Source organism: Chaetura pelagica, unplaced genomic scaffold, assembly GCF_000747805.2.
Source record: "Chaetura pelagica isolate M959 unplaced genomic scaffold, ChaPel_1.0 scaffold24, whole genome shotgun sequence".
NCBI classification, from domain to species: domain Eukaryota; kingdom Metazoa; phylum Chordata; class Aves; order Apodiformes; family Apodidae; genus Chaetura; species Chaetura pelagica.
This window is the reverse complement of record NW_009953077.1, coordinates 4,429,632-4,448,689: the sequence shown is the minus strand read 5'-3', so window position 1 is coordinate 4,448,689 and position 19,058 is coordinate 4,429,632. Positions and strand designations below refer to the sequence as shown.

The following is a 19,058-nucleotide window of genomic DNA, read 5'->3' as shown; positions in this document are numbered from 1 at the left end:
TGAGTTTTCAGGTTAGAATTACGGTTGTCTCTAAACAACCCATAAAACAGCTTGTACAAGCAACTTGTCTTGCTGCATTTGTTGTTAGCAGCAGAGATGTTAACCTGAAAGAGCTGACTCTTGTGAACCAATTGACTTTCATCTGGAAACTATCCAGAAATACAAAGTGTTATTTTTCAATGAGGCTCTTTGGTCTAAGGAAGCTTCACTGGGACATGTTTTAGTACAGAAGTATAAATAATGTACTGCCAAATTACTAGAGTTGCCATCGTTCCTGAAAACAAAAAGGCTGTAAGGAGCATTTTGAAATCTGTGATGGCTTTATGAGGAATTTCACATTCCCATTCTCTGGCCTTAAAGCTGTGACATTCTCGGGCTTACAACATAACATTGCATATTCCTGCGTATAGTGTGATGGTTCAGTGGGGGATATCTTATGGATGCAGAAGTATCTAATGAGAGAAAAAAAATTATTTATTAACTTTCAGTTTCCAAACAGTGAAGCAGGACAATACTTTCCAGCCAGTACAGTGGAATGTTACTTATGGTTCTGTATAGACTGATTACTGAAGCTCCAGCCTGTTTTGTTTCCTGTGCTGAATTTTGAGGTTATCATCAAACTGTATCACGTCTTCCCTTAATCCTGCCTTCATGGTATATCATGTTAAGCAGTAAGGGAAGGAGTGAAGTGTACATATGACTGGTACATTTCAGTGTTGACAGCTGTGTACACTAAGTGATCAAAAAGGGCTTGTTGGCTGTGTGCAGTGTTAAATTGTTGCATTAGTGTCTGTGAGAACCTTTGATAGATTGGTAAACTTGTTAAAGGATGCACACATAACAATATATTTTTCTTCCCTGACACTGCTGATGGAGTTCTGAATAAAGCCATTTACTAAATCTTAGTTGAGGATGCTTAGGTTGCAAATTCAGACTTAATCTAGACGTGTCATAGAGCAAATTACCACTCGACTACAAAACAATCCCATCTGCCAGTCCTTCAGGACTGCAGCATCTATCACACATTGTATAATGGTGTTAAATGTCATCTCAGAGCAGGTTATTCTCCCTCTGCTGGGTGCTCTCCAGGTTTCATGCGTGACGATAAAAGAGACACTTTAACTTACCTCAGCTTGAAGCAGAAAGATGCTCAGCACAGCACTGCTGCTGTCACGGGCTGCCCGAGGGCTTCACATGCTGCTCCTCTTCTATTTCTGCATTTATTTCTGTTTGTACATGTACCTGCCAGAAAGAAAGGTGAACTTTGCTGTTCATATTGAAATGTAGATTCTCCTTTTTCCAGGTAACCCTTCTTCTGTTCCATTCACTGTCCACTTACCTTAATCTAGATTAGCTAACTCATGTAATTAAAGGTAAGATGTGAATGAAAATAGAATAGCTTCTTCAGACACAGTCACTGTGCCAAGTCATGACAAAACTAGAATTCTTATCTTTACCAAGATTTTCCTCAAATTATGTAACTCAAATTTGTCGGTTTGACTTAAATGCATACTTTATTTGTTAGTGGAACATACTAGTAACAAAGATTATTGGTTGAGAATGGGTACTTGTCTATGAGTAGCTCTTCCTTAACTGAATTATGTAACTTATAAAACCTGTTTTTCCTTCTCCTTTCTAAAGCTGAAGAATTTAGTTATTATGCAGCTAGAGGCTTTCCTGATTCTCTTTAAAGCTCCTTTATTTTTCTTTCTCTCTTTTTCTCTGTCTTAATCTCCTCCCTCTCCTGCTCCTTAAGGCCTTGGAATATCTTTTCAAGTTCATTGTCCAATCTCGGATCCTTTACTCCAGAGCTACTTGTGGAATGGAGGAGGAGCAGTTTCGCTCCAGCATCCAGGAGCTTTTCCAGTCCATCAGATTTGTGCTCAGCCTGGACAGCAGGAGCTCCGAGACTCTCATCTTCACACAGGTTTGCTCTTTTCTACACTTTACCTGGCAAACCAAAAGGCAGCTATTTCCTGCCCAGGTAGTATATGTGGGTATGTAATGATTAAAAGCAGGTTAGTGGAGTTTTCCCCCTCTAACAAGCTGATGATACTTGGAAAACGACATAGCCAAGTAGTGTTCTTAGAGAAGCAGGTTTGCAGCACTTCACAGAGGCAGATGAGCTGAGCTGTGGACTCTCAAGAGGAAAGTGACTTGCCACATGAAAATACATTTTTTACCCTTCACAAAAGTAAATTGCATTTTCAAGTCTCTCATTCATATGCCTTAGGGTTGGCCTCAAGAAATTTAAATGTTAATTGTCGTAGCTCAGGTCAATGCCCAGAGTCACAGCTGTCACAGCAGAGAAGTTCAACTGATGTGCTCACAGGCAGAGACACTTCATTCCAGCATACTTGAAAATTTCTGTCAGAATCACATGCAGCCTGACTGCAAGCACCTGCTGATACCCACACTCATATTTAAGATATTATTTTGAATATGGCCTAGATGACTTCAGGAAGACTTCCTGTGAGTAAGGATGCTGCTAACCTTTGTTTCATATTTTAAAGACCATTGTACTAAATGACATGCTTCTGTGTTTGAAATTTTTACATGGTAATGTCAAATGTCTTGTGTGTGCCTCAGCTCATAGGATGTCAAAATGGACCATCTACAACTTCCTGGTAATATGAAGGTGATTTGTAATCACTAATTTACTAATCACAGATGTTTTGAGAGTTTACTGTGGTTTGTCAAGGAGTTGCTGTGAATGCTGCAACAAACCTGAATGATTCCAATGGTTAGGGAAGCTGCCAGCAGTGTGATCTCTTTCTTAAAAAGCTGCTCTGAAAGATGTTGAGAACAGCTGCTCTAATCTTTTATTTAATCCCCCATTAGTGGGTATAATAAGATGAGCCAAAAATCAGTGCACAGAATTTCACACACAAAGTGACAGTGAGTGGAGACAGCCTGTGAGTACAGACTGTTCAGGGTTCTGTGATTGTTTTCCTCTTGTGTTACCACAAATAACAGAGGGAGAACAAGAGTTGAGGATGGGGTTATTTCCCCTTATTTTCTTTGTTTCTTTTTTTTTTTTCACCCTCCTTTCTCTCACTATGGTATTTTTTACTTTGGACTTCTATAATTTGTAAAGCCTGTCCTTGTTTAATGTTTGAAAAGTTTGCTTTTTGTTTCCCCCTTGCCACTATGTTGTTGCCCCTTGATCCCAATTGCCCCATAGGCCTCTCAGCCTGGAGGGCAGGCGAGCGGAGCTGGGACATGTGCCCCACAAAAAGGTGGTGGTACTTCAAGGCCGTCATTTAATTCTGTAAGTAATGATCCCCAGAACTGCACAAGTGTTTCATCATGGATGTTGTAAATCAATCCCTTTTCCCTACCCCAAACCCTCTTTTCCTGCATATAAACTGGAATTTAGTATTTAAGTGGCTGGTATCTTAAAACTAGGAAATGTGGAATATTTCAGTAATTAATGGAACAGCCTATGGCATCCACACACTGCAAAGAGAGTACTCAGGGTGTGTACAAGATTATAGGCATCCAATTGTTCAGGAGAGTCAAGATTATGTACTAGTTCTGGAAGTCTGGACAACTGTTAAATATCTGCAGAAATGCTTGAGGACCTAGCAAACATAATTTTCTTCACACTTGTCCTTTTGTTCAATATATTAGAGAGATCTCAATATAGTTCTTTCTAGCAGTGAGAGTAAAACTGATGATGTCCTTCCTTTCAGGCAATTAGTGTGACATGAGTGATATTCCAGTGTATTTTAGGGTGTTGTACAAAAAAGGGCCCTCCAAGTAGCTGTTCTCAAGAGGCTCCAAAGCTTCCTGAAGAGATCCCATACAAATCCTTAGATTGCTACAGGATATCCTAAATCACCAGAGAAATCCTTCTGCTTTATAGTAGTAGTTAGGAACAAGTTTAAGAAAACTATAAGGATTTGTTGGGCCAATATTGTAATTTCACTTTTATTATCCCAAAGATAAAGATGATGACTGGATTTGTGGCTGTTACAGCCTTCAAAGAGTACCATGAGCTATTTAAATAATTCATATTTGTTTATTTTGTTAGTACATTGTATGTATGTAGCAACAAATAGGTGACAACACCCAGGAGGCTATGTGGGGTTTTGTGTAATCTGAATTGATTGTAACAAGACGTTGAGAGAGATAATGAGCACAAAGAAGAAAGAGGTAAATTTATATTCAGAATAATTTAATGGGCTCTACAGTGTTAGTTATAAAAATAACTTAGACTTTGCTCAACGGCTATTAAATAGGTATCACCATTTGTAGGAAAAGATACTTGGAGGAGGGACTTGGCAAAGAAAGAAGCTGTATGTTCCATGGGATTAGGAGAGGCACACCAAGTGTCAGACCCAGCATGGGAGAGGTACAGACATGTTTATGAGTGAGAACATTTCTGAGGAAAAACATCTCTAAGGAAAGGAGAACTTGCAGAATAGAAGAAAACACTGATAGATGGAGAGGCAAGATAGAAGGGCAAAGCTGAACAGAGATCTGCAAGGAAGTCTGTAAATCTGAACTACTGCAAGAAATCAGTATGGTTTGTGTGGAGAGCTTCAGACAAGGGAGGGGGTCACAGCAAGAGGGAAGTGTCTGTGCATGGGGGGCTGAGGCAGGTGGGAGGAAGGCAGCTGCATCAACACCAGATTGTGCAGCACTTCCAGATAGAAACTGTCAAGGGATTTAAGTAGTTATAATGAGGAAGCAGGTATGGACCTTGGGCAGGATGTAGAGGAAGAAAGAGAAGAACTCTTAAAACAGCAGAGACGTATGGCAGTTGTTAGTTATGGAACTGTGGAACTTGATGATGGGGTGGTGCATGGAATTTTCTACTGTTTTGCAGAAATTCTTTGAAAAAGAGTGAAATAAGAGATAAAGAGTTTGACTTTGTTGTTGTAGTGATATTGTTTCTACACTTTAAGAAACACCCTCAAGGATAGCTCCAGCTTTCTGGAAGTATCCGTTGTTGCAAGAATCACATGCACATGTACTTGCATGATGTGATGCCTCCGTCACATGAAATCACACCCCGCCCCTGCTGCAGAAATACTGTCATGTCACGTGACATTCTGCCATGGCTAAGGGCCTGTCAACACGTTCTTAAGAGTTTTAACTGTCTTAGGTGGCTGCTCAGTGCAAAAATGGGTATAGAACTCTCTAATCAGAAGCACATTTTATATTTATTGAAAAAAAATCATCAAAAATAGACTACTTTCTGTTCTCTGATACCTCATTTTTTTCAGTTTTATAAGCTGTGTCCTAAAATACAGCCTTTTGAAGCCCTGCAGTATCTATGGGCTCAGCTTATCATAAGACTTAGTACTGCATCAGCACTTGGCTTTTATATGTGTGATTTGCTTACTGTGACTTCAGGTGTTGCAAACCTCAGCTCCAGCAAGAACTGTCCCACACCTTCCTGCTGACCCTTGGCGCGGTTGTACCATTGTTTCGATGTCACTGCATTTGGCTGCAGTTAGAGACCTCAGAATTCTCAGTTTCTCCTTTTCCTTTCTGCAGGCTGCCTTGCTGAACTCCTTCCCTGCTATCTTTGATGAGCTGCTGCAGATGTTCACGGTGCAGGAAGTGGCGGAGTTCGTGCGGGGCACGCTGGGCAGCATGCCCAGCACAGTGCACATCGGGCAGTCCATGGACGTGGTGAAGCTCCAGTCCATTGCCCGCACTGTCGACAGCCGCCTCTTCTCCTTCTCAGGTAAGAGACAGGTGCCTGAGGGTAAGTCTAGCTGCTGAACAAGATCAGGAGCATGTTACATGCATCGTGCAGTTGCTTTGTTGCAAACAATTCATCACTGAATGCTGATAATCTTGGTAATTATTTATCTTGGCGGCACCATCATTGTGGATATTCACTGCAGGGACCCTGCAAGTTTTCCTATGGTAGAAAAGGGTTGTAAATCCATCATGCATAAATTGTAGTTGCTAAAGGTTGATAAAGTGACTGTGTAGATGCTGATGACTAAGGGAAGATTGTTAAGGAATACCAGAAGCTGATAAAAGCTGACATAACAGCCTTGAAGAGTTAGAAAAATGAGAATTAAGATAAGAAGACTCTAGTTTGCATACTTTAATAACCATCAGTCTCCTGTAGACCAACCTAGAGGGATAACAAAGGACACATTTTGCCACAAGGCATGAGGTCAGAAGAACTCAACAGAAGTGAGAGATGACAGTCCATTTGCTGACATCTTCCCACTTTTTTCTCTGTTCCTTTTTTGCTCCTGTTTGCTACTTTTTTCTGCAACTACCTGCTCTCACTTCTTTAGTAAGATCAACATTTGTCAGCCAGCTAAAAGAGAAGAATGAACCCATTTCCAAGAAGCTTATATTTGAGAAGCTCTGTTAGCCATGACAATGGAGTTGGAAAGCTACATGAAGAGAGGAATGGTTAGCACAAAGGAAATCAACATTAGAAAGTATGTTCACAAGTGTTGTTTCCAAGCTGTATCACTACTGAGAACATGCTCTACCACATTTATGAAATCCTTTACCTAGGTGCACTATTCATTCCTGAGATGGAGCTTGTGGAAGTGTGCTGTGCTACAGCCTGTACTGTAGAAGTTGCACCAAGTAATCAAACATGCCATGTACCAGTAGGCTTGTTTGGGTACCAAAGGCTGATGATTGGGGTGGTTGAAATTTAAGTCTCTTTTGGAAGAACTGTGATGTGATTTTCCTTCTTTCAGAGTCCCGGCGCATCCTGCTACCTGTAGTTCTTCACCACATTCACCTTCACCTACGGCAGCAGAAGGAGCTACTTATCTGCTCTGGGATCCTCAGTAGTATCTTCTCCATAATCAAGACCAGCTCTTTGGTAATCTGCTGCTTGATTTATTTATTTCTTTTTAATTGCACCACTGATTCAGTAAAGTGAAGGATGAAGTTTCTGTAGGTTAATAGAGATTTTGAAAACAAAATTCTGCTAACTTCCTATCAGCAGGAGAAATCTGAAATGTGTGTCCGCTTTTGTGTATGTGACTCAGAGCAGTCTGACTACACAATGTTCTTGCTGTTAGGAGGGGGAAAAAAACATGCATTTACCAGGTTTGACACTGTTTAATTTTCTTCATCCAAGCCCAGAACTTGGATGTCAGTGGAGTTCAAAAGCTCTAGGACTTGCAGTTCTGCAAGAGACGGTAACTAGCACTTTGTGACTCATGTTAAGAGAATACTCTAAAATTATCCAATCAATGAAATCACACTTACTTCTGGAAGTTGCTGCTGAGTTTAAACAGCCAGCACTGATGATCATAATACTCTGATCTCAAATGGTAACTTGATCATCTATAGCTCACAATCAGAGGGTGGTGAAGTTTCCCCACCTGACTCTAAAAGAGGAAGCTCATGGTGCTAAATATAATTCATACCAATGAGTGTTTCCAATTACAAGTTACTTTTGTGTGACAGAAATTACATGAAACATACCATGGTAATAAGCTAAAATTATGCTGCCATAGAATAAAGGTTCCTGAACATAATTTGATCCCATTGTGTTCTAGAGTAGAATCATAGAATCATTAAGGTTGGAAGCAACCTTAAAGATCATCGAGTTCCAACTCCCCCTACCAATAGACCAGGTTGCACGAAACCTTGTCCAACCTGGCCTTAAAAACCTCCAGGGATGGGGCATCAGCAACCTCCCTGGGCAACACATTCCAGTTCCTCCCCACTCTTATAGTGAAGAATTGCTTCCTAATATGTAACCTAAATCTCACCTCTCAGTTTAAAACCATTACACCTTGTCCTATCTCTATCTTCTCTGATGAATAGCCCATCCCCAGCTTTCTTGTAGCCCCTTTCAAGTACTGGAAGGCTGCTATAAGGTCTCCCCAGAGCCTTCTCTTCTCTAGGCTGTATGCAGACCTTTGATTATAGATTTACCTCTATGGCTGTGGCCCTGAGTGTTTCCATCAGGAATTGAGGAGGTAACAGGCACACTGGCACCACAACAGTATCAATGATGAATTTACTTCTCTGCACCTCCATGGTAGAAGTGGCTGCCTGTTATGGCTGACTCAGCAGAACTGAGGCCAATTCTGTTCACTCCAGTTTCTGTCTCTTTGCTTACCACTTACTATAGGAGGGAGATGTCGTGGAGGAGGTTGAGATGATGGTGGAGAGCCTCCTGGATGTGCTTTTACAAACTCTACTTACAATCATGAGTAAATCGCAGTCTCAGGAGGCGGTAAGAGGGCAGCGTTGCCCGCAGTGCACAGCAGAAATCACTGTTAGTAACTAACAATCAGTTTCTATTTCCTGCTTCTCTAACCTTTGGTTCAGTCCCTCACCACCACCAGCACCTCATTATCATCTCTGCTGCATGAATGCCCAGGGCTTTGTCTCTTACCCTTAATAAGCCACAAATTTGTTCCTTCTTCTGTGCAGTAGTGAGGTCTGCAGGATGCACTGAAGCTCAGGAAGCTTTTGTGCATTTCCAGGTTATTTTCTTGTTTGCCTTTGCAGCTGTGATTGAGAGTTGTTGATTAGAACTTGAGGCATGTGTTAGCTGGGTAGCTGCCATGGGCTTCACCCCTACACAGGTATCACCAAGGGCTGTGTGAGGCTCTGATTCCTGAGACTGAGAAATGTGTCATCCTCAGTGGACAAGTCCCTTTACTTAACACCCTAAAGAGCTTCTCTCCAGATTCACTGATTACTTCACACAAATGAAACACAACATACTTTTTGTAAAGAAATTATCAGGTCCTAATTCAAGTGAGCTGTTGAGCTTGATGGAAGGAGAGGGAAAACCCAGCACTTTTTTCCAGACAGCCAGCATAAGCCTTAGGGGAAGAATGATTTTCTTTGACATGCAATAGAAGAGGAAAAAAAAAATAGAAAATTTGTTGTTTGGCTTTCTTCTTTTCTGGATTTGTTTCCCTTTTCTGTTGTAGCCTATTTTAGTCTGTTTTTGCTTGTCAGAGTCTCTAATGCACATGGCAGAATGTTAGGCTGTTGTTCAGAACATCCCTTTATTTAGACTCTCCCTATTTATCAAAAGGCTGAAACCTCAGAGGTTGTTGGGGGCAGATGTGCACTGAGGTTCACTGCTCACACAGGAGAAAAGATTGTATCTTTTTCTGTTAGATAAAGTAAGGAATGATAGACTCCTAATAAAGAACAAGGCATTTAGTAGTTTTCAGACATGTTCTCTGACACAAAACAAGAAAGGCAGTAGCTTGCAACTGTCCAGTCATAGCTCAATTCCATTCACTCCTACCATTTGATTTACTGTTACCTGTCTCATGCCACCTCCCATATGAGACCTTTTTTCCTAATGAAGTTCAGCCCTACAAATTTATCAGAACAAACTATGTCAGAGCTTCTGGAGAGATGCTTGAACCAATTAGAAAAAAAACCAATGCACAGTCCCAAGTATGAAATCACATTGTATTTGTTCCTGAATTTATGCTTCACAGCACAGTGCTGTCTCAAATCTTACTAGATACTGCTTAGAAAGTAGTTTGTGTATTTTCCAAATTAATTGCTCATTGTCACAGAAAAAAATACTGTTGTTCAAGGGACTAGAAGTCAAAAGACATACTCCTGACATTCTTGGCACTGCCTTGTTTGCTGTCTTGGACAGATTGCTAAACTTCTCTGTGCTTTGCTTTCAGATATGTAAAATGGGGGAGCTCATCTTTGGAAAACACTTTGGGATACTGTGGTAACTGGTTAGGGTGCATCTGCTTTGCAGGTCAGAAATGTAATTGTAGCTCATGTAGGATTACCCATACTATATGCAGAATATCTTACTAGAATGCTGCTGGTACTGTAGCTATGGCAGCACATAACCTGGTGAATACTAGTAAGACAAATATTTACAAGATTCCAAACACCCTCAGTAGCCCATCCTGCTCCCGTGCTGTCATGGCTGTGCTGTTTCAAGTATCTCAGTCTGTTAGTTTAAATAATTCTGGGTATGTCTGCATGAGCTACAGTCACATCTTTGATAGACATAATATATTCAGTAACTAAAAAAGGTGATTGTCAAAAACTGCATGCTTGGAGGGCAATTAATTTATTTCTGCATTAATAATTTTAAATTATTTTTCTTTAGACTACAAGATTGGTTAAAAGTTCCTTAAAGCTGGTATCTGTGGAAGAGCCTTTAAGAGGTGTATTCCTGTGTCTTACAAGTAATTCAGGAACTGTTAAAATACAGTATTTTTAATCTCTGTGCATGTCAGCTTTCCTCTCATAGGCATTGGGGCCATTTCAGACCCCTCCCTTTATACCTTACCCCACGTTGAGTTTTACATTTATGAAATTCCAGATTGTCTTGAATGAAATAGCTTTTCATTTGGTCAACAGGGAGAATATGTCTCCTGCCTTTTATCTTTGCTACGTCAGATGTCAGACACTCATTTCCAGCACTTACTGGACAACTTCCAAAGCAAGGATGAACTAAAGGTACAACAGAACATAATGTCTGTAGAGTGAGTCACTCAGGAGAGTAGAGGGGATTCCCTCCAGCAACACTTGCCCTGCTAGTCATTTCCATTCACGGGAACTCTATTCATGGGCCATCTTTTCAGCTTTAGAATAATACATGTTAATGTTATAAAAATATTTCAGACCACAGGGCACTGAATTGTATTCAGAAGAGCAAATGAGGTCCCAAGATAGATGTTCACAGACAGAAAAGGGCATCTTTACTGTACCATATAGAAAATAGTCAAGAAGAACAGGTTGTTTTAATCCCATGAATGTAAAGGCAGTTGTTCTAGATGTTCATTGTACTAGATGTTCAGTGTGCATTGGAGCTTACTTACAGTGAGTGCTGACTTCATGCCAAAAGATAATTTAAATCCTCTAAAAAGGCTTGAAAGGGTACAAATATCTCTAGCAGACAGGATTTTTGGGAAAGCGGTAACCTTACTAGTTCATTTGCTGCATGCTTCCCAAATCTGTGAATACTGACTTAAATTATGGCTCTTCATGAAATAAGGGGTTGGTGAGGGGCACAGCCCTCTCTGGTGGCTCTTTTGCCACTGACAATTTGAAATGGCACATCTCAAATCAGCAGAAACCAGCTCTTTATCTCAACTTCCAGAGGAAAGAGGAGTATCTCTGACAACCGTCTGATTAGGAGGCAGAATAATTTCATAAATAACAACCCCATTTTATATAAAATGCTTTTGATTAGCATGACACTCAATAAAATATGGACAATAAGAATAATGTAATTTGGCAGGAACTTACGTTGCCTTAACAAATGAGATGGAGACATAGGGAGAAATCCTTTCTGAATAGTCTGTCAGCTTCTAAGTATTTCACGTTCACATGGAGAGGCTGAATAAATCAGGGAGATAAAATTGGGATGATAGAATTCTTACCTCTAGGGTAACCTGGGGTAAGGTTTGAAGTATCTCAGGTTGATAGTTATCTGAGATTACTACCTTTCAAGTAACTTTTGAATTGCTCATAGGAAAAATATTTTATAAATTAATTAATATTCCTTTTAGTAGATATTTTTAAAAGCTATCTAAATTATAATTCTTGTGTCAGACCAGTGAAGAGGTTCACCATTGAGCTGAAATTTGTCTTTACACCCATAAGAACAAACAGTTTGGCAATCTAAGGATATGTTCAGGAGTATCACAGAGGCTGAAAATTTTTATACCCAAATATTTTTCCCACTATCAGTTGAATTAATAATTCAAATATTGCTGTAATAATATTTCCAATACTACTTCTTGGATGGAAGGTGTTATGTTCACTTATCACTGTTATATCTAGGGAAAAATGGGGACAAAAGTCAAGAAGCTTCTGCTGCTTTAGTCTGAGCTCACTTAAACCAAGATATGAATCTTTCCTCCTACAAATTAAGGCATAATGGTGGGACAGTTTTTGACAAAAACTTTGCACTCTCACCTTCTGTGCCATCTTGATTTTGTGTAGAATAAAAAAACAAAGTAACAAAGTCATGTTTGCGAGGCCAACAACTTGGCGTGTTTGCTCCTCACTGTTGTTCTTTATAGACACAGAGGTGCAGGCAGTCAAAATACAGGAATATCTTTAGGTGTGGGGAATTATTTGGAAAGCAAATATTCAGCTGAATGTGTTAAATGACCTTTCCTGCTGCATGTTGCCAGAAATGGGGTTTTCTGTTCTGTACGTGTATGTAGGAGTTTCTGTTGAGTTTGAGTGTCTGGCTTTTTTGTGACATAAGTTCAAATAAATCTGGACATTTACATTAATTAATTGAATGCATAAATAAATTACTATTATTCCAGTATATTTGAAAATAGCTGCAAATTGACACCAGAATTCTAGATGATAATATGAGCAGTCATACATGATAATGAACACAGGGAAGTTTTTCATCTCATTGTAGAAATTAAGATTTAAAAGCCAGCTGCAACTTGTTTAGGATGTATGAGATGTGGACCAAATTAAAAGAGCCATCTCCCAATATATGTTGTTTCCATGTTTTCAAGTGAATGACCTGGTGACAGTGCAGTCGGCTTCACTGTCTTAGAATCAAGGAAACAGATTAATCTGTAGCTGCTGGTGATTTTTAATTTTTGTTTTCCCTGTGTGCTAGGAGTTCCTCCTGAAGATTTTCTGTGTATTTCGGAACCTGATGAAAATGAGTGTCTTTCCTCGAGACTGGATGGTGATGAGGTTGCTCACCAGCAAGTAAGTAAAGAAGCAGCTATAAACTCTTGACATTCTGTATCAGAATTTTTTCTCTTCAGCTGAGCACTTAAAACTGGTGCTGTGTGTCCCATCAGATTGAGATGTGGTGATCAGGACAGGAATTCTGGAGTGCTCATATTCTTTCTGCAGTTTTTTAAACGCTCTGGACCAAACTAGGACATCTGTATTTGTTCTGTTTCCTGATATCAAAGAGTTAAAAGTGTAAACCCAAAGCTGAGTGTCACAGCAGCTGTCATCATGTGTGGCAAGGAACAACACCTGTACCAAAAGGTACTAACAGGCAGGTTCTCAAGTCCCTTTCTCAGGAAATTACTGCATTAAATGGCTGTCTTCTCCCATAAACATCACTCTCTAACCTACCTGGAAGGAGGACTCAGTTATACAAGGAGGAGCAGACCCTAGTGTTGACACCATATGCATGACATACAGAGTTATTTCTCAATTAAGTTGGTCTCTACCAATTTAATGCCTAATTGGTTCATTGTCTTGCTTCTGATGGGTCAAATACTATGCTGTTTGGAATGGCAGCAGTGTGTTGAACTCAGGGTGGCAGGAATTATTTACTGGTTTATTTAGATAAACTAGCTATAGAATTTCTCCAGACAACTGGAGGGTTTCCCAGTAAAAGACACCATGGAACTTCTCCTAAAGGCTGACTGCTCAGCTGCTGAGCTGTGGGCTCTGTGAGTTGACAATGCTACTAAAAAGTGAAAGAAGGGGATTTCAGTATTTGAATGCAAAGATTAAATGAAGTTCTGTAAGATAAGAAAACTCCACGTAAGAGAGTTGTTACCTCAGGTGCTGTAGGCTACCTAGTTCCCTTTGGCACAATTTTGCCATAAACCTTTAGGCTGAGGGGTATGTTCAGCAGCGTTACTGGAAATCTTGCTTGTGAATCACAGATGAGCTGGTTTTTTTGATACTGTTTCTGGCTTTCTACATGTTATTTATCAATACTAAATTTATCACATGCTTTGATTGCCTTTTACTAACATATATTTAGCCACCTACAAAAAAATACCAGGGAACCCACAATTGACAAAATGCTTACAAATATGTTGAGTTGAAGTATAGGCCAGATCAAGGACCGTTATGCAGCCAAGAATGAAATAGCTCAAACTTTTTGAGTTGGTCTTCACTGGAAAAAAAAATCTTTTTGCTTAAAGCAGGAGAAGGTTGAGTGTCTTCTTTGCTTTCACTGGAGGTGAATGGAGGCCCCTCCATGCAAAATAGACAGGATTTTAAATGCTCCTGTGTAAATTCCAAATGTTACAGTAATGATAAAAAAATCATCATCTTTTCTCACTTAGTACAGACTGTTTATTACAACACAGAACAATGGGTGACTTCTGTGTGAGTCTAGCAGAGATGACGTGGAATGACCTTTTCTAAATTCAGCACCACAAACCACTGTGTTATGTAATACTTCAGATTCAAATGTTCTTGTTTGTTTGTTCCTTTTCTTTTTGTTTGTTTTTGACTGCAGCATCATAGTTACAACAGTTCAGTATCTGTCCTCTGCCCTGCATAAGAATTTCACAGAAACGGACTTCGATTTTAAAGTAAGAACTGAGAACATGGGATGACATTGTTTTAAATAGCTGACTTAAAACTTGACATAAAACTTGGAGGAAATCAGTATTTTGGAGAGTGTTTTCCCTATATCTGAGGGAGTTCAAAATAGACTAGTTCAGTGTTACTAAGGACAAGCTGCCAGACGTATATCTAAGGACATGCACATACAGCATGATGGCATAAGCCTCATTTATTTGGGAAAACTGACTAAATTACCAGGCCTGCATTCATGATATAATGCAATTATTTGTTTGGGGTTGTTTGGGTGAGTTTTTTTGAGGGATAAAATCTGTTTCACCTATAGAAAAAACAAAACTGTACTCACCAAGTTTATTAATTTTTCAACTGTGGTGCAAAGAGGAAAGCCAAGTGGCATTACCTTTTGGAGGGGGGTAATTTTAGTTCCTACCATGTTTTAAATAACCCCTTGGTATCCTTCAGAGTTTGTATCTCAGTAGTTGAGATACATACTTATTAAGTTATATCTTGATTACAAAAAGTGACAGTCTCATTCTAAATATAAAAGAACATATGTCTTCCTACACTTGTTTAAAACTTAACCCCTTCGAGTATAATGTTTTCAAACTTCCTTCCTGTGTCACAGGTGTGGAACTCTTATTTCAGCCTGGCAGTTTTGTTTATAAACCAGCCAAGTCTCCAACTAGAAAACACCACACCAGCCAAGAGGAAGAAGATTCTGGATAAGTAAGTTTTGTTGGGTTCCCAGCCTTTTCTGCCACCCCAAAAATTACACTTCCTACCACAAATCCCTGTGATTTGATATGCAACTTGAGATGTGGAGATGCTTGGGAAATAAATCAGTAGATTTCTTAATTCAGTGTTCAGTGTTTAGTCAAGTTGTTTGATATATTCTTATGTTGACTTAAATGTTAATTTCTCTGGGATTTTTTAGCATCACCACCTTGCTGGTTTTTTCCCCATTAGGCAGTTTTCTTATCTCCTCTCTTTCAGATACGGTGATATGAGAGTGATGATGGCATATGAGCTCTTCAGCATGTGGCAGAACTTGGGTATGTCTCTTCCTTCTCTATCCTAACAGCCAAAGAATCCCAGATTTCTGTTGGGATTGATTTGTTGGTTTGTTTGTTTGTTTGTTTTAACTTATTGTAGCACCGTAGAATACTTAGTTTCTCTTAAGAGTTGTAAAACTAGGCAGTACTTTTCTTCTCCCACCACAAATCTTTTCTGCACTGTCTCATCATACTTGTATTATTTTAAATTATGCATTCCTATCAACTTGATGCTTTCCTCTCAAATGGGACAGTGGCAGGTTTTGGTTGTTTTAACACATCGGTGACTGCTTTTGTCTGTTTGCAAATATAAAATCAGCTTTTTTTAATCCCTGCAGCTGTGCTGCAGTCAGGTTCCTGTCAAGATAGACTGTTTCTCTCTGACTTTTGTCTAATCTGTGGCGGAAAAGCAGAAATTTCATTTTTCACAGTTATAACCAACTTTATTTTTTGTAGATGATTTAAAAGCCAGAGTTGTCATGATTCAGAATTACAGAATCATTTAGGTTGGAAAAGACTCTGAACATCAAGTCCAACTGCAAACCTAACACTGCCAAGTCCACCACACATATAGCTATGTGTGTTTGAAGAGAAATACAGTAGAGCTTCTGTTTTTGGTGTCTACAGACATTTAGTATTCATAACAAATTCTATTTACTACTTAAAAAAAAAATTTAATTAAAAAACAAAACAGAAAACCAAAACCCCCAAGAGCCCTGTCCACAATAACACAATGTTTGTGACTAACTTCAACTTCTACAATTCATTTGACTTTTTTCTATATATTTTCTTTAAGAAATTAAGCATGTTACAAAATGGGTAAAATATATCTTGTCAAAGGTCTCAAAAGGTAAATGGAGAGTTTTCATCTGGGACTTGTACTTTTGTGTGTTGCAGCAGTATTTGGTGTAGGTAATTAAGGATTTTATTAATAGAAGAGCCAAATAACATCTGTACTGCATCAGAACATGTCCAGCTAGGCCAGTATCGTGTCTCCATCAAGCACCAAAAATGAATACCTGTGGAAATGTCTGAGGACAAAAGAAGCATAGAGTTTTCTAGAGGAAAATAATACAGTGTTTGCTAATAGAGATTACAAATAATACAAGGTTCTGTGAACAAGTAGATCATGAATAGGGCAAAGGAATGATACAAATTCGATTGGATAACTTAATAACATGGCTGCAAGCAATACATTAAAAAAGCCAAATATGAACATTTTATTGTAGGAATGTAAGTAGCAGTGCTATTCAGCTACCTGTAAAATGCCATGATTAAAAAACATACCATAATCTGTAAGAAAATATGTCAGGATCTTGAGAAATGAGAAGCCTGGTTTAGATCTGTAGATAGAGGTATTTATCACTGAATGTTGTTCCAAATGTGGCTACTGTGATGTGCTCTCTGTGGCTGCTCAGTAAACACGGCCCAGAAGAGAATGTTAGCAAAATGCCTTGGGTTGCAGCTGCTGAGAAGCAGTGCAGTTTGGTCCTAAGTCAAGGTCAGTGATGCAGCTGAGACTTCCATAGCACTGAGGATGAAGAGCTCTGTAGTTCTCTGAAATCCAAGTGTGTTCTCTTAAATGCCACTGTTCTCACCAGCCCTTTCAAAACGTTTTGGGTTTTTTTCATAAATCAGAAGTATCTGTGGCCTCTTTTCCCCTCAGTTAATATGTTTTAGCTTGGTTATTTTTGAGTTTTATCTCCTTTGCAAGTAAAATGTACTGACAATTTTTGCTGAAGGCATTCATAGTGAGATTAAAAATGCTCTTAGAGACTTACCAAGGGATGATGTAAAGCACATACTGGTTTTCCACTCCTTTCAGAAAAAGAGTACGTTTACTTTTCTAATGTTCATGCCTGCTGCTTTGTATATGTCATTATTGCAGGGGATCCCCATTTTCTCAGTGACAGATAAGAAAGGCTTTTATTTAATGAGTTGCTCTGTGTTGTACAGGTGAGCATAAGATTCACTTTATTCCGGGAATGATTGGCCCCTTTCTTGGTGTTACACTTGTGCCACAACCAGAAGTCCGGAATATCATGATCCCTATCTTCCATGACATGATGGACTGGGAGCAGAGAAAGAATGGCAACTTCAAGCAGGTGAAGTCACTTTCCAAGAACTTGCAGCATTTTTTTTCTTGCTCTGTCTCTGCAGTGTCCAGCTGGAACAAGGAGTTTGTATCTATTGATCCCTTTCTGTTTGTGAAGATGTTGTCAATTAAATATATGCAAATAGAAAATCTGTAGCATAACTCACAAAACTGTTACAAGACTCCCAAGATTATCTGAACAGTGCACTCCACAGCAAGCTGCTTTTCCCATGAACACAGAGGAGTGAGGTGCTCATCACTTTGGAGATAAGGAAAAGCATTTTGGAAGTGCTGGGCTCTTGTTGCTCCCACTGGTTCCACTGAGATTATTGGTCGACCATTAAATGGGTCAGACTGAGAACCAAAAATTGAGATGGAAACATTTAGCCAGTATTTCTGGGCTTTGCTTCTCAGTCTTCAGTTTCCAGCTAGAAAGTGGTGTTGTGTAATTAAATAATTGCAGCACACTTTGAAAACAGACTTTGTGACTGAGTATTTTTTAGATCTTGTAGCAGCTGTCCTGGAATAGTTATGCCCAACACCAGCTCTGTAGTTTCCTTCCACCTGCTGTGAGCTCTGATTGCAGAACAGGGACAAGAGTCTTCATAATTTTGTTGCCCAGCCATGGTCCGAGAACTGCTTCAATTTTCCACTGCAAAACAGATCCCTTTACTGCAAAGTATTAATAATAAAGGATTGGTTTGGACTGGATCCTCAGATGACAGTGCTTCATTGTCACTGTGTTTGGAGCAATAGTGGGGGAAGGAATCTGTACATAAATTCTCTGAAGTAGTAAATCCTTTAAATTATCATAATTCATATGATTATTTATTACCCACAAACTCATTAAAATGCCAGATCTAATCTATTCTTCCAGGAAAATAACAGACCTTTTCCATTACCTGGCCTGTTAAAGGCTGTGTGGAGAACTATTACCAGGAGCTTATGTTCTTCCTCTTCAACTCCCTTGATTATTACTATTATTAACTGCTGTAATTATTACAGTAGCATTTAACCATGATCCTCTTTTTGCTTATTTTACCATAACAATAGAACAGTCCTTGCTCTGACATTTACAGTTTGAAGTACCTATATTTATCTTCAAGTTTCTGGACCTGTTTATACTTTCTGTATCAAGATGAACTCTTTATAATCTTCATTTAAATTTTATACTCACTATAGTATTCTAAACTAGACCTCTAAGATTTCTTAAATTAACTGTGGAGCAAATTTCCACTGTTTTATGAAGTATATATCTGATATCAAATGTCATAAAAGAATGTGCTAGACTGTATTAGGCATTCAGAACCTTTGTCAGGGAAGAGAAACATAATGACACTGTAGTGCCTCTCTGTCTGGAATCACAGAATTGTCAGTTTTTCCTCATATTTAAATGAACTTTGCGTGTTCCAGTTATGCCCATTGCCCCTCATCCTGTCACTGGGCACTACTGAAAAGAGTCTGGCTCCATCCTCCTTGTACCCACCCTTTAGATACTGATAAGCATGAATAAGGTCTTCCCTCAGCCTGCTCTTCTCCAGGCTAAAGAGTCCCAGCTCTCTCAGCCTCAGCTCCCCAGTATTGTCCCCTGGAGGACACCACTGGTTACAGACTTCCAACTCGACCCTGGTCCTCCTTTACTGAGGGACAATCTTCCTCTCTCCACACTTTTTGCCTTGCCTCCA

At 39.3% G+C, this 19,058-nt stretch overlaps 1 protein-coding gene across 1 annotated transcript in view; it reads left to right on the top strand.

The window, feature by feature from the left end:
• The window catches only part of DOCK3 (dedicator of cytokinesis 3), a 169,673-nt gene that overhangs the window by 116,719 nt on the left and 33,896 nt on the right, over positions 1-19,058 (top strand). The window contains exons 23-32 of the mRNA XM_009996965.1: positions 1,757-1,927; positions 5,509-5,701; positions 6,693-6,820; positions 8,087-8,233; positions 10,321-10,419; positions 12,557-12,651; positions 14,159-14,234; positions 14,852-14,952; positions 15,220-15,278; positions 17,235-17,383. Of these exons, the coding sequence (XP_009995267.1) occupies positions 1,757-1,927; positions 5,509-5,701; positions 6,693-6,820; positions 8,087-8,233; positions 10,321-10,419; positions 12,557-12,651; positions 14,159-14,234; positions 14,852-14,952; positions 15,220-15,278; positions 17,235-17,383 (1,218 nt within the window). The remainder of the gene's footprint in view (positions 1-1,756; positions 1,928-5,508; positions 5,702-6,692; positions 6,821-8,086; positions 8,234-10,320; positions 10,420-12,556; positions 12,652-14,158; positions 14,235-14,851; positions 14,953-15,219; positions 15,279-17,234; positions 17,384-19,058) is intronic.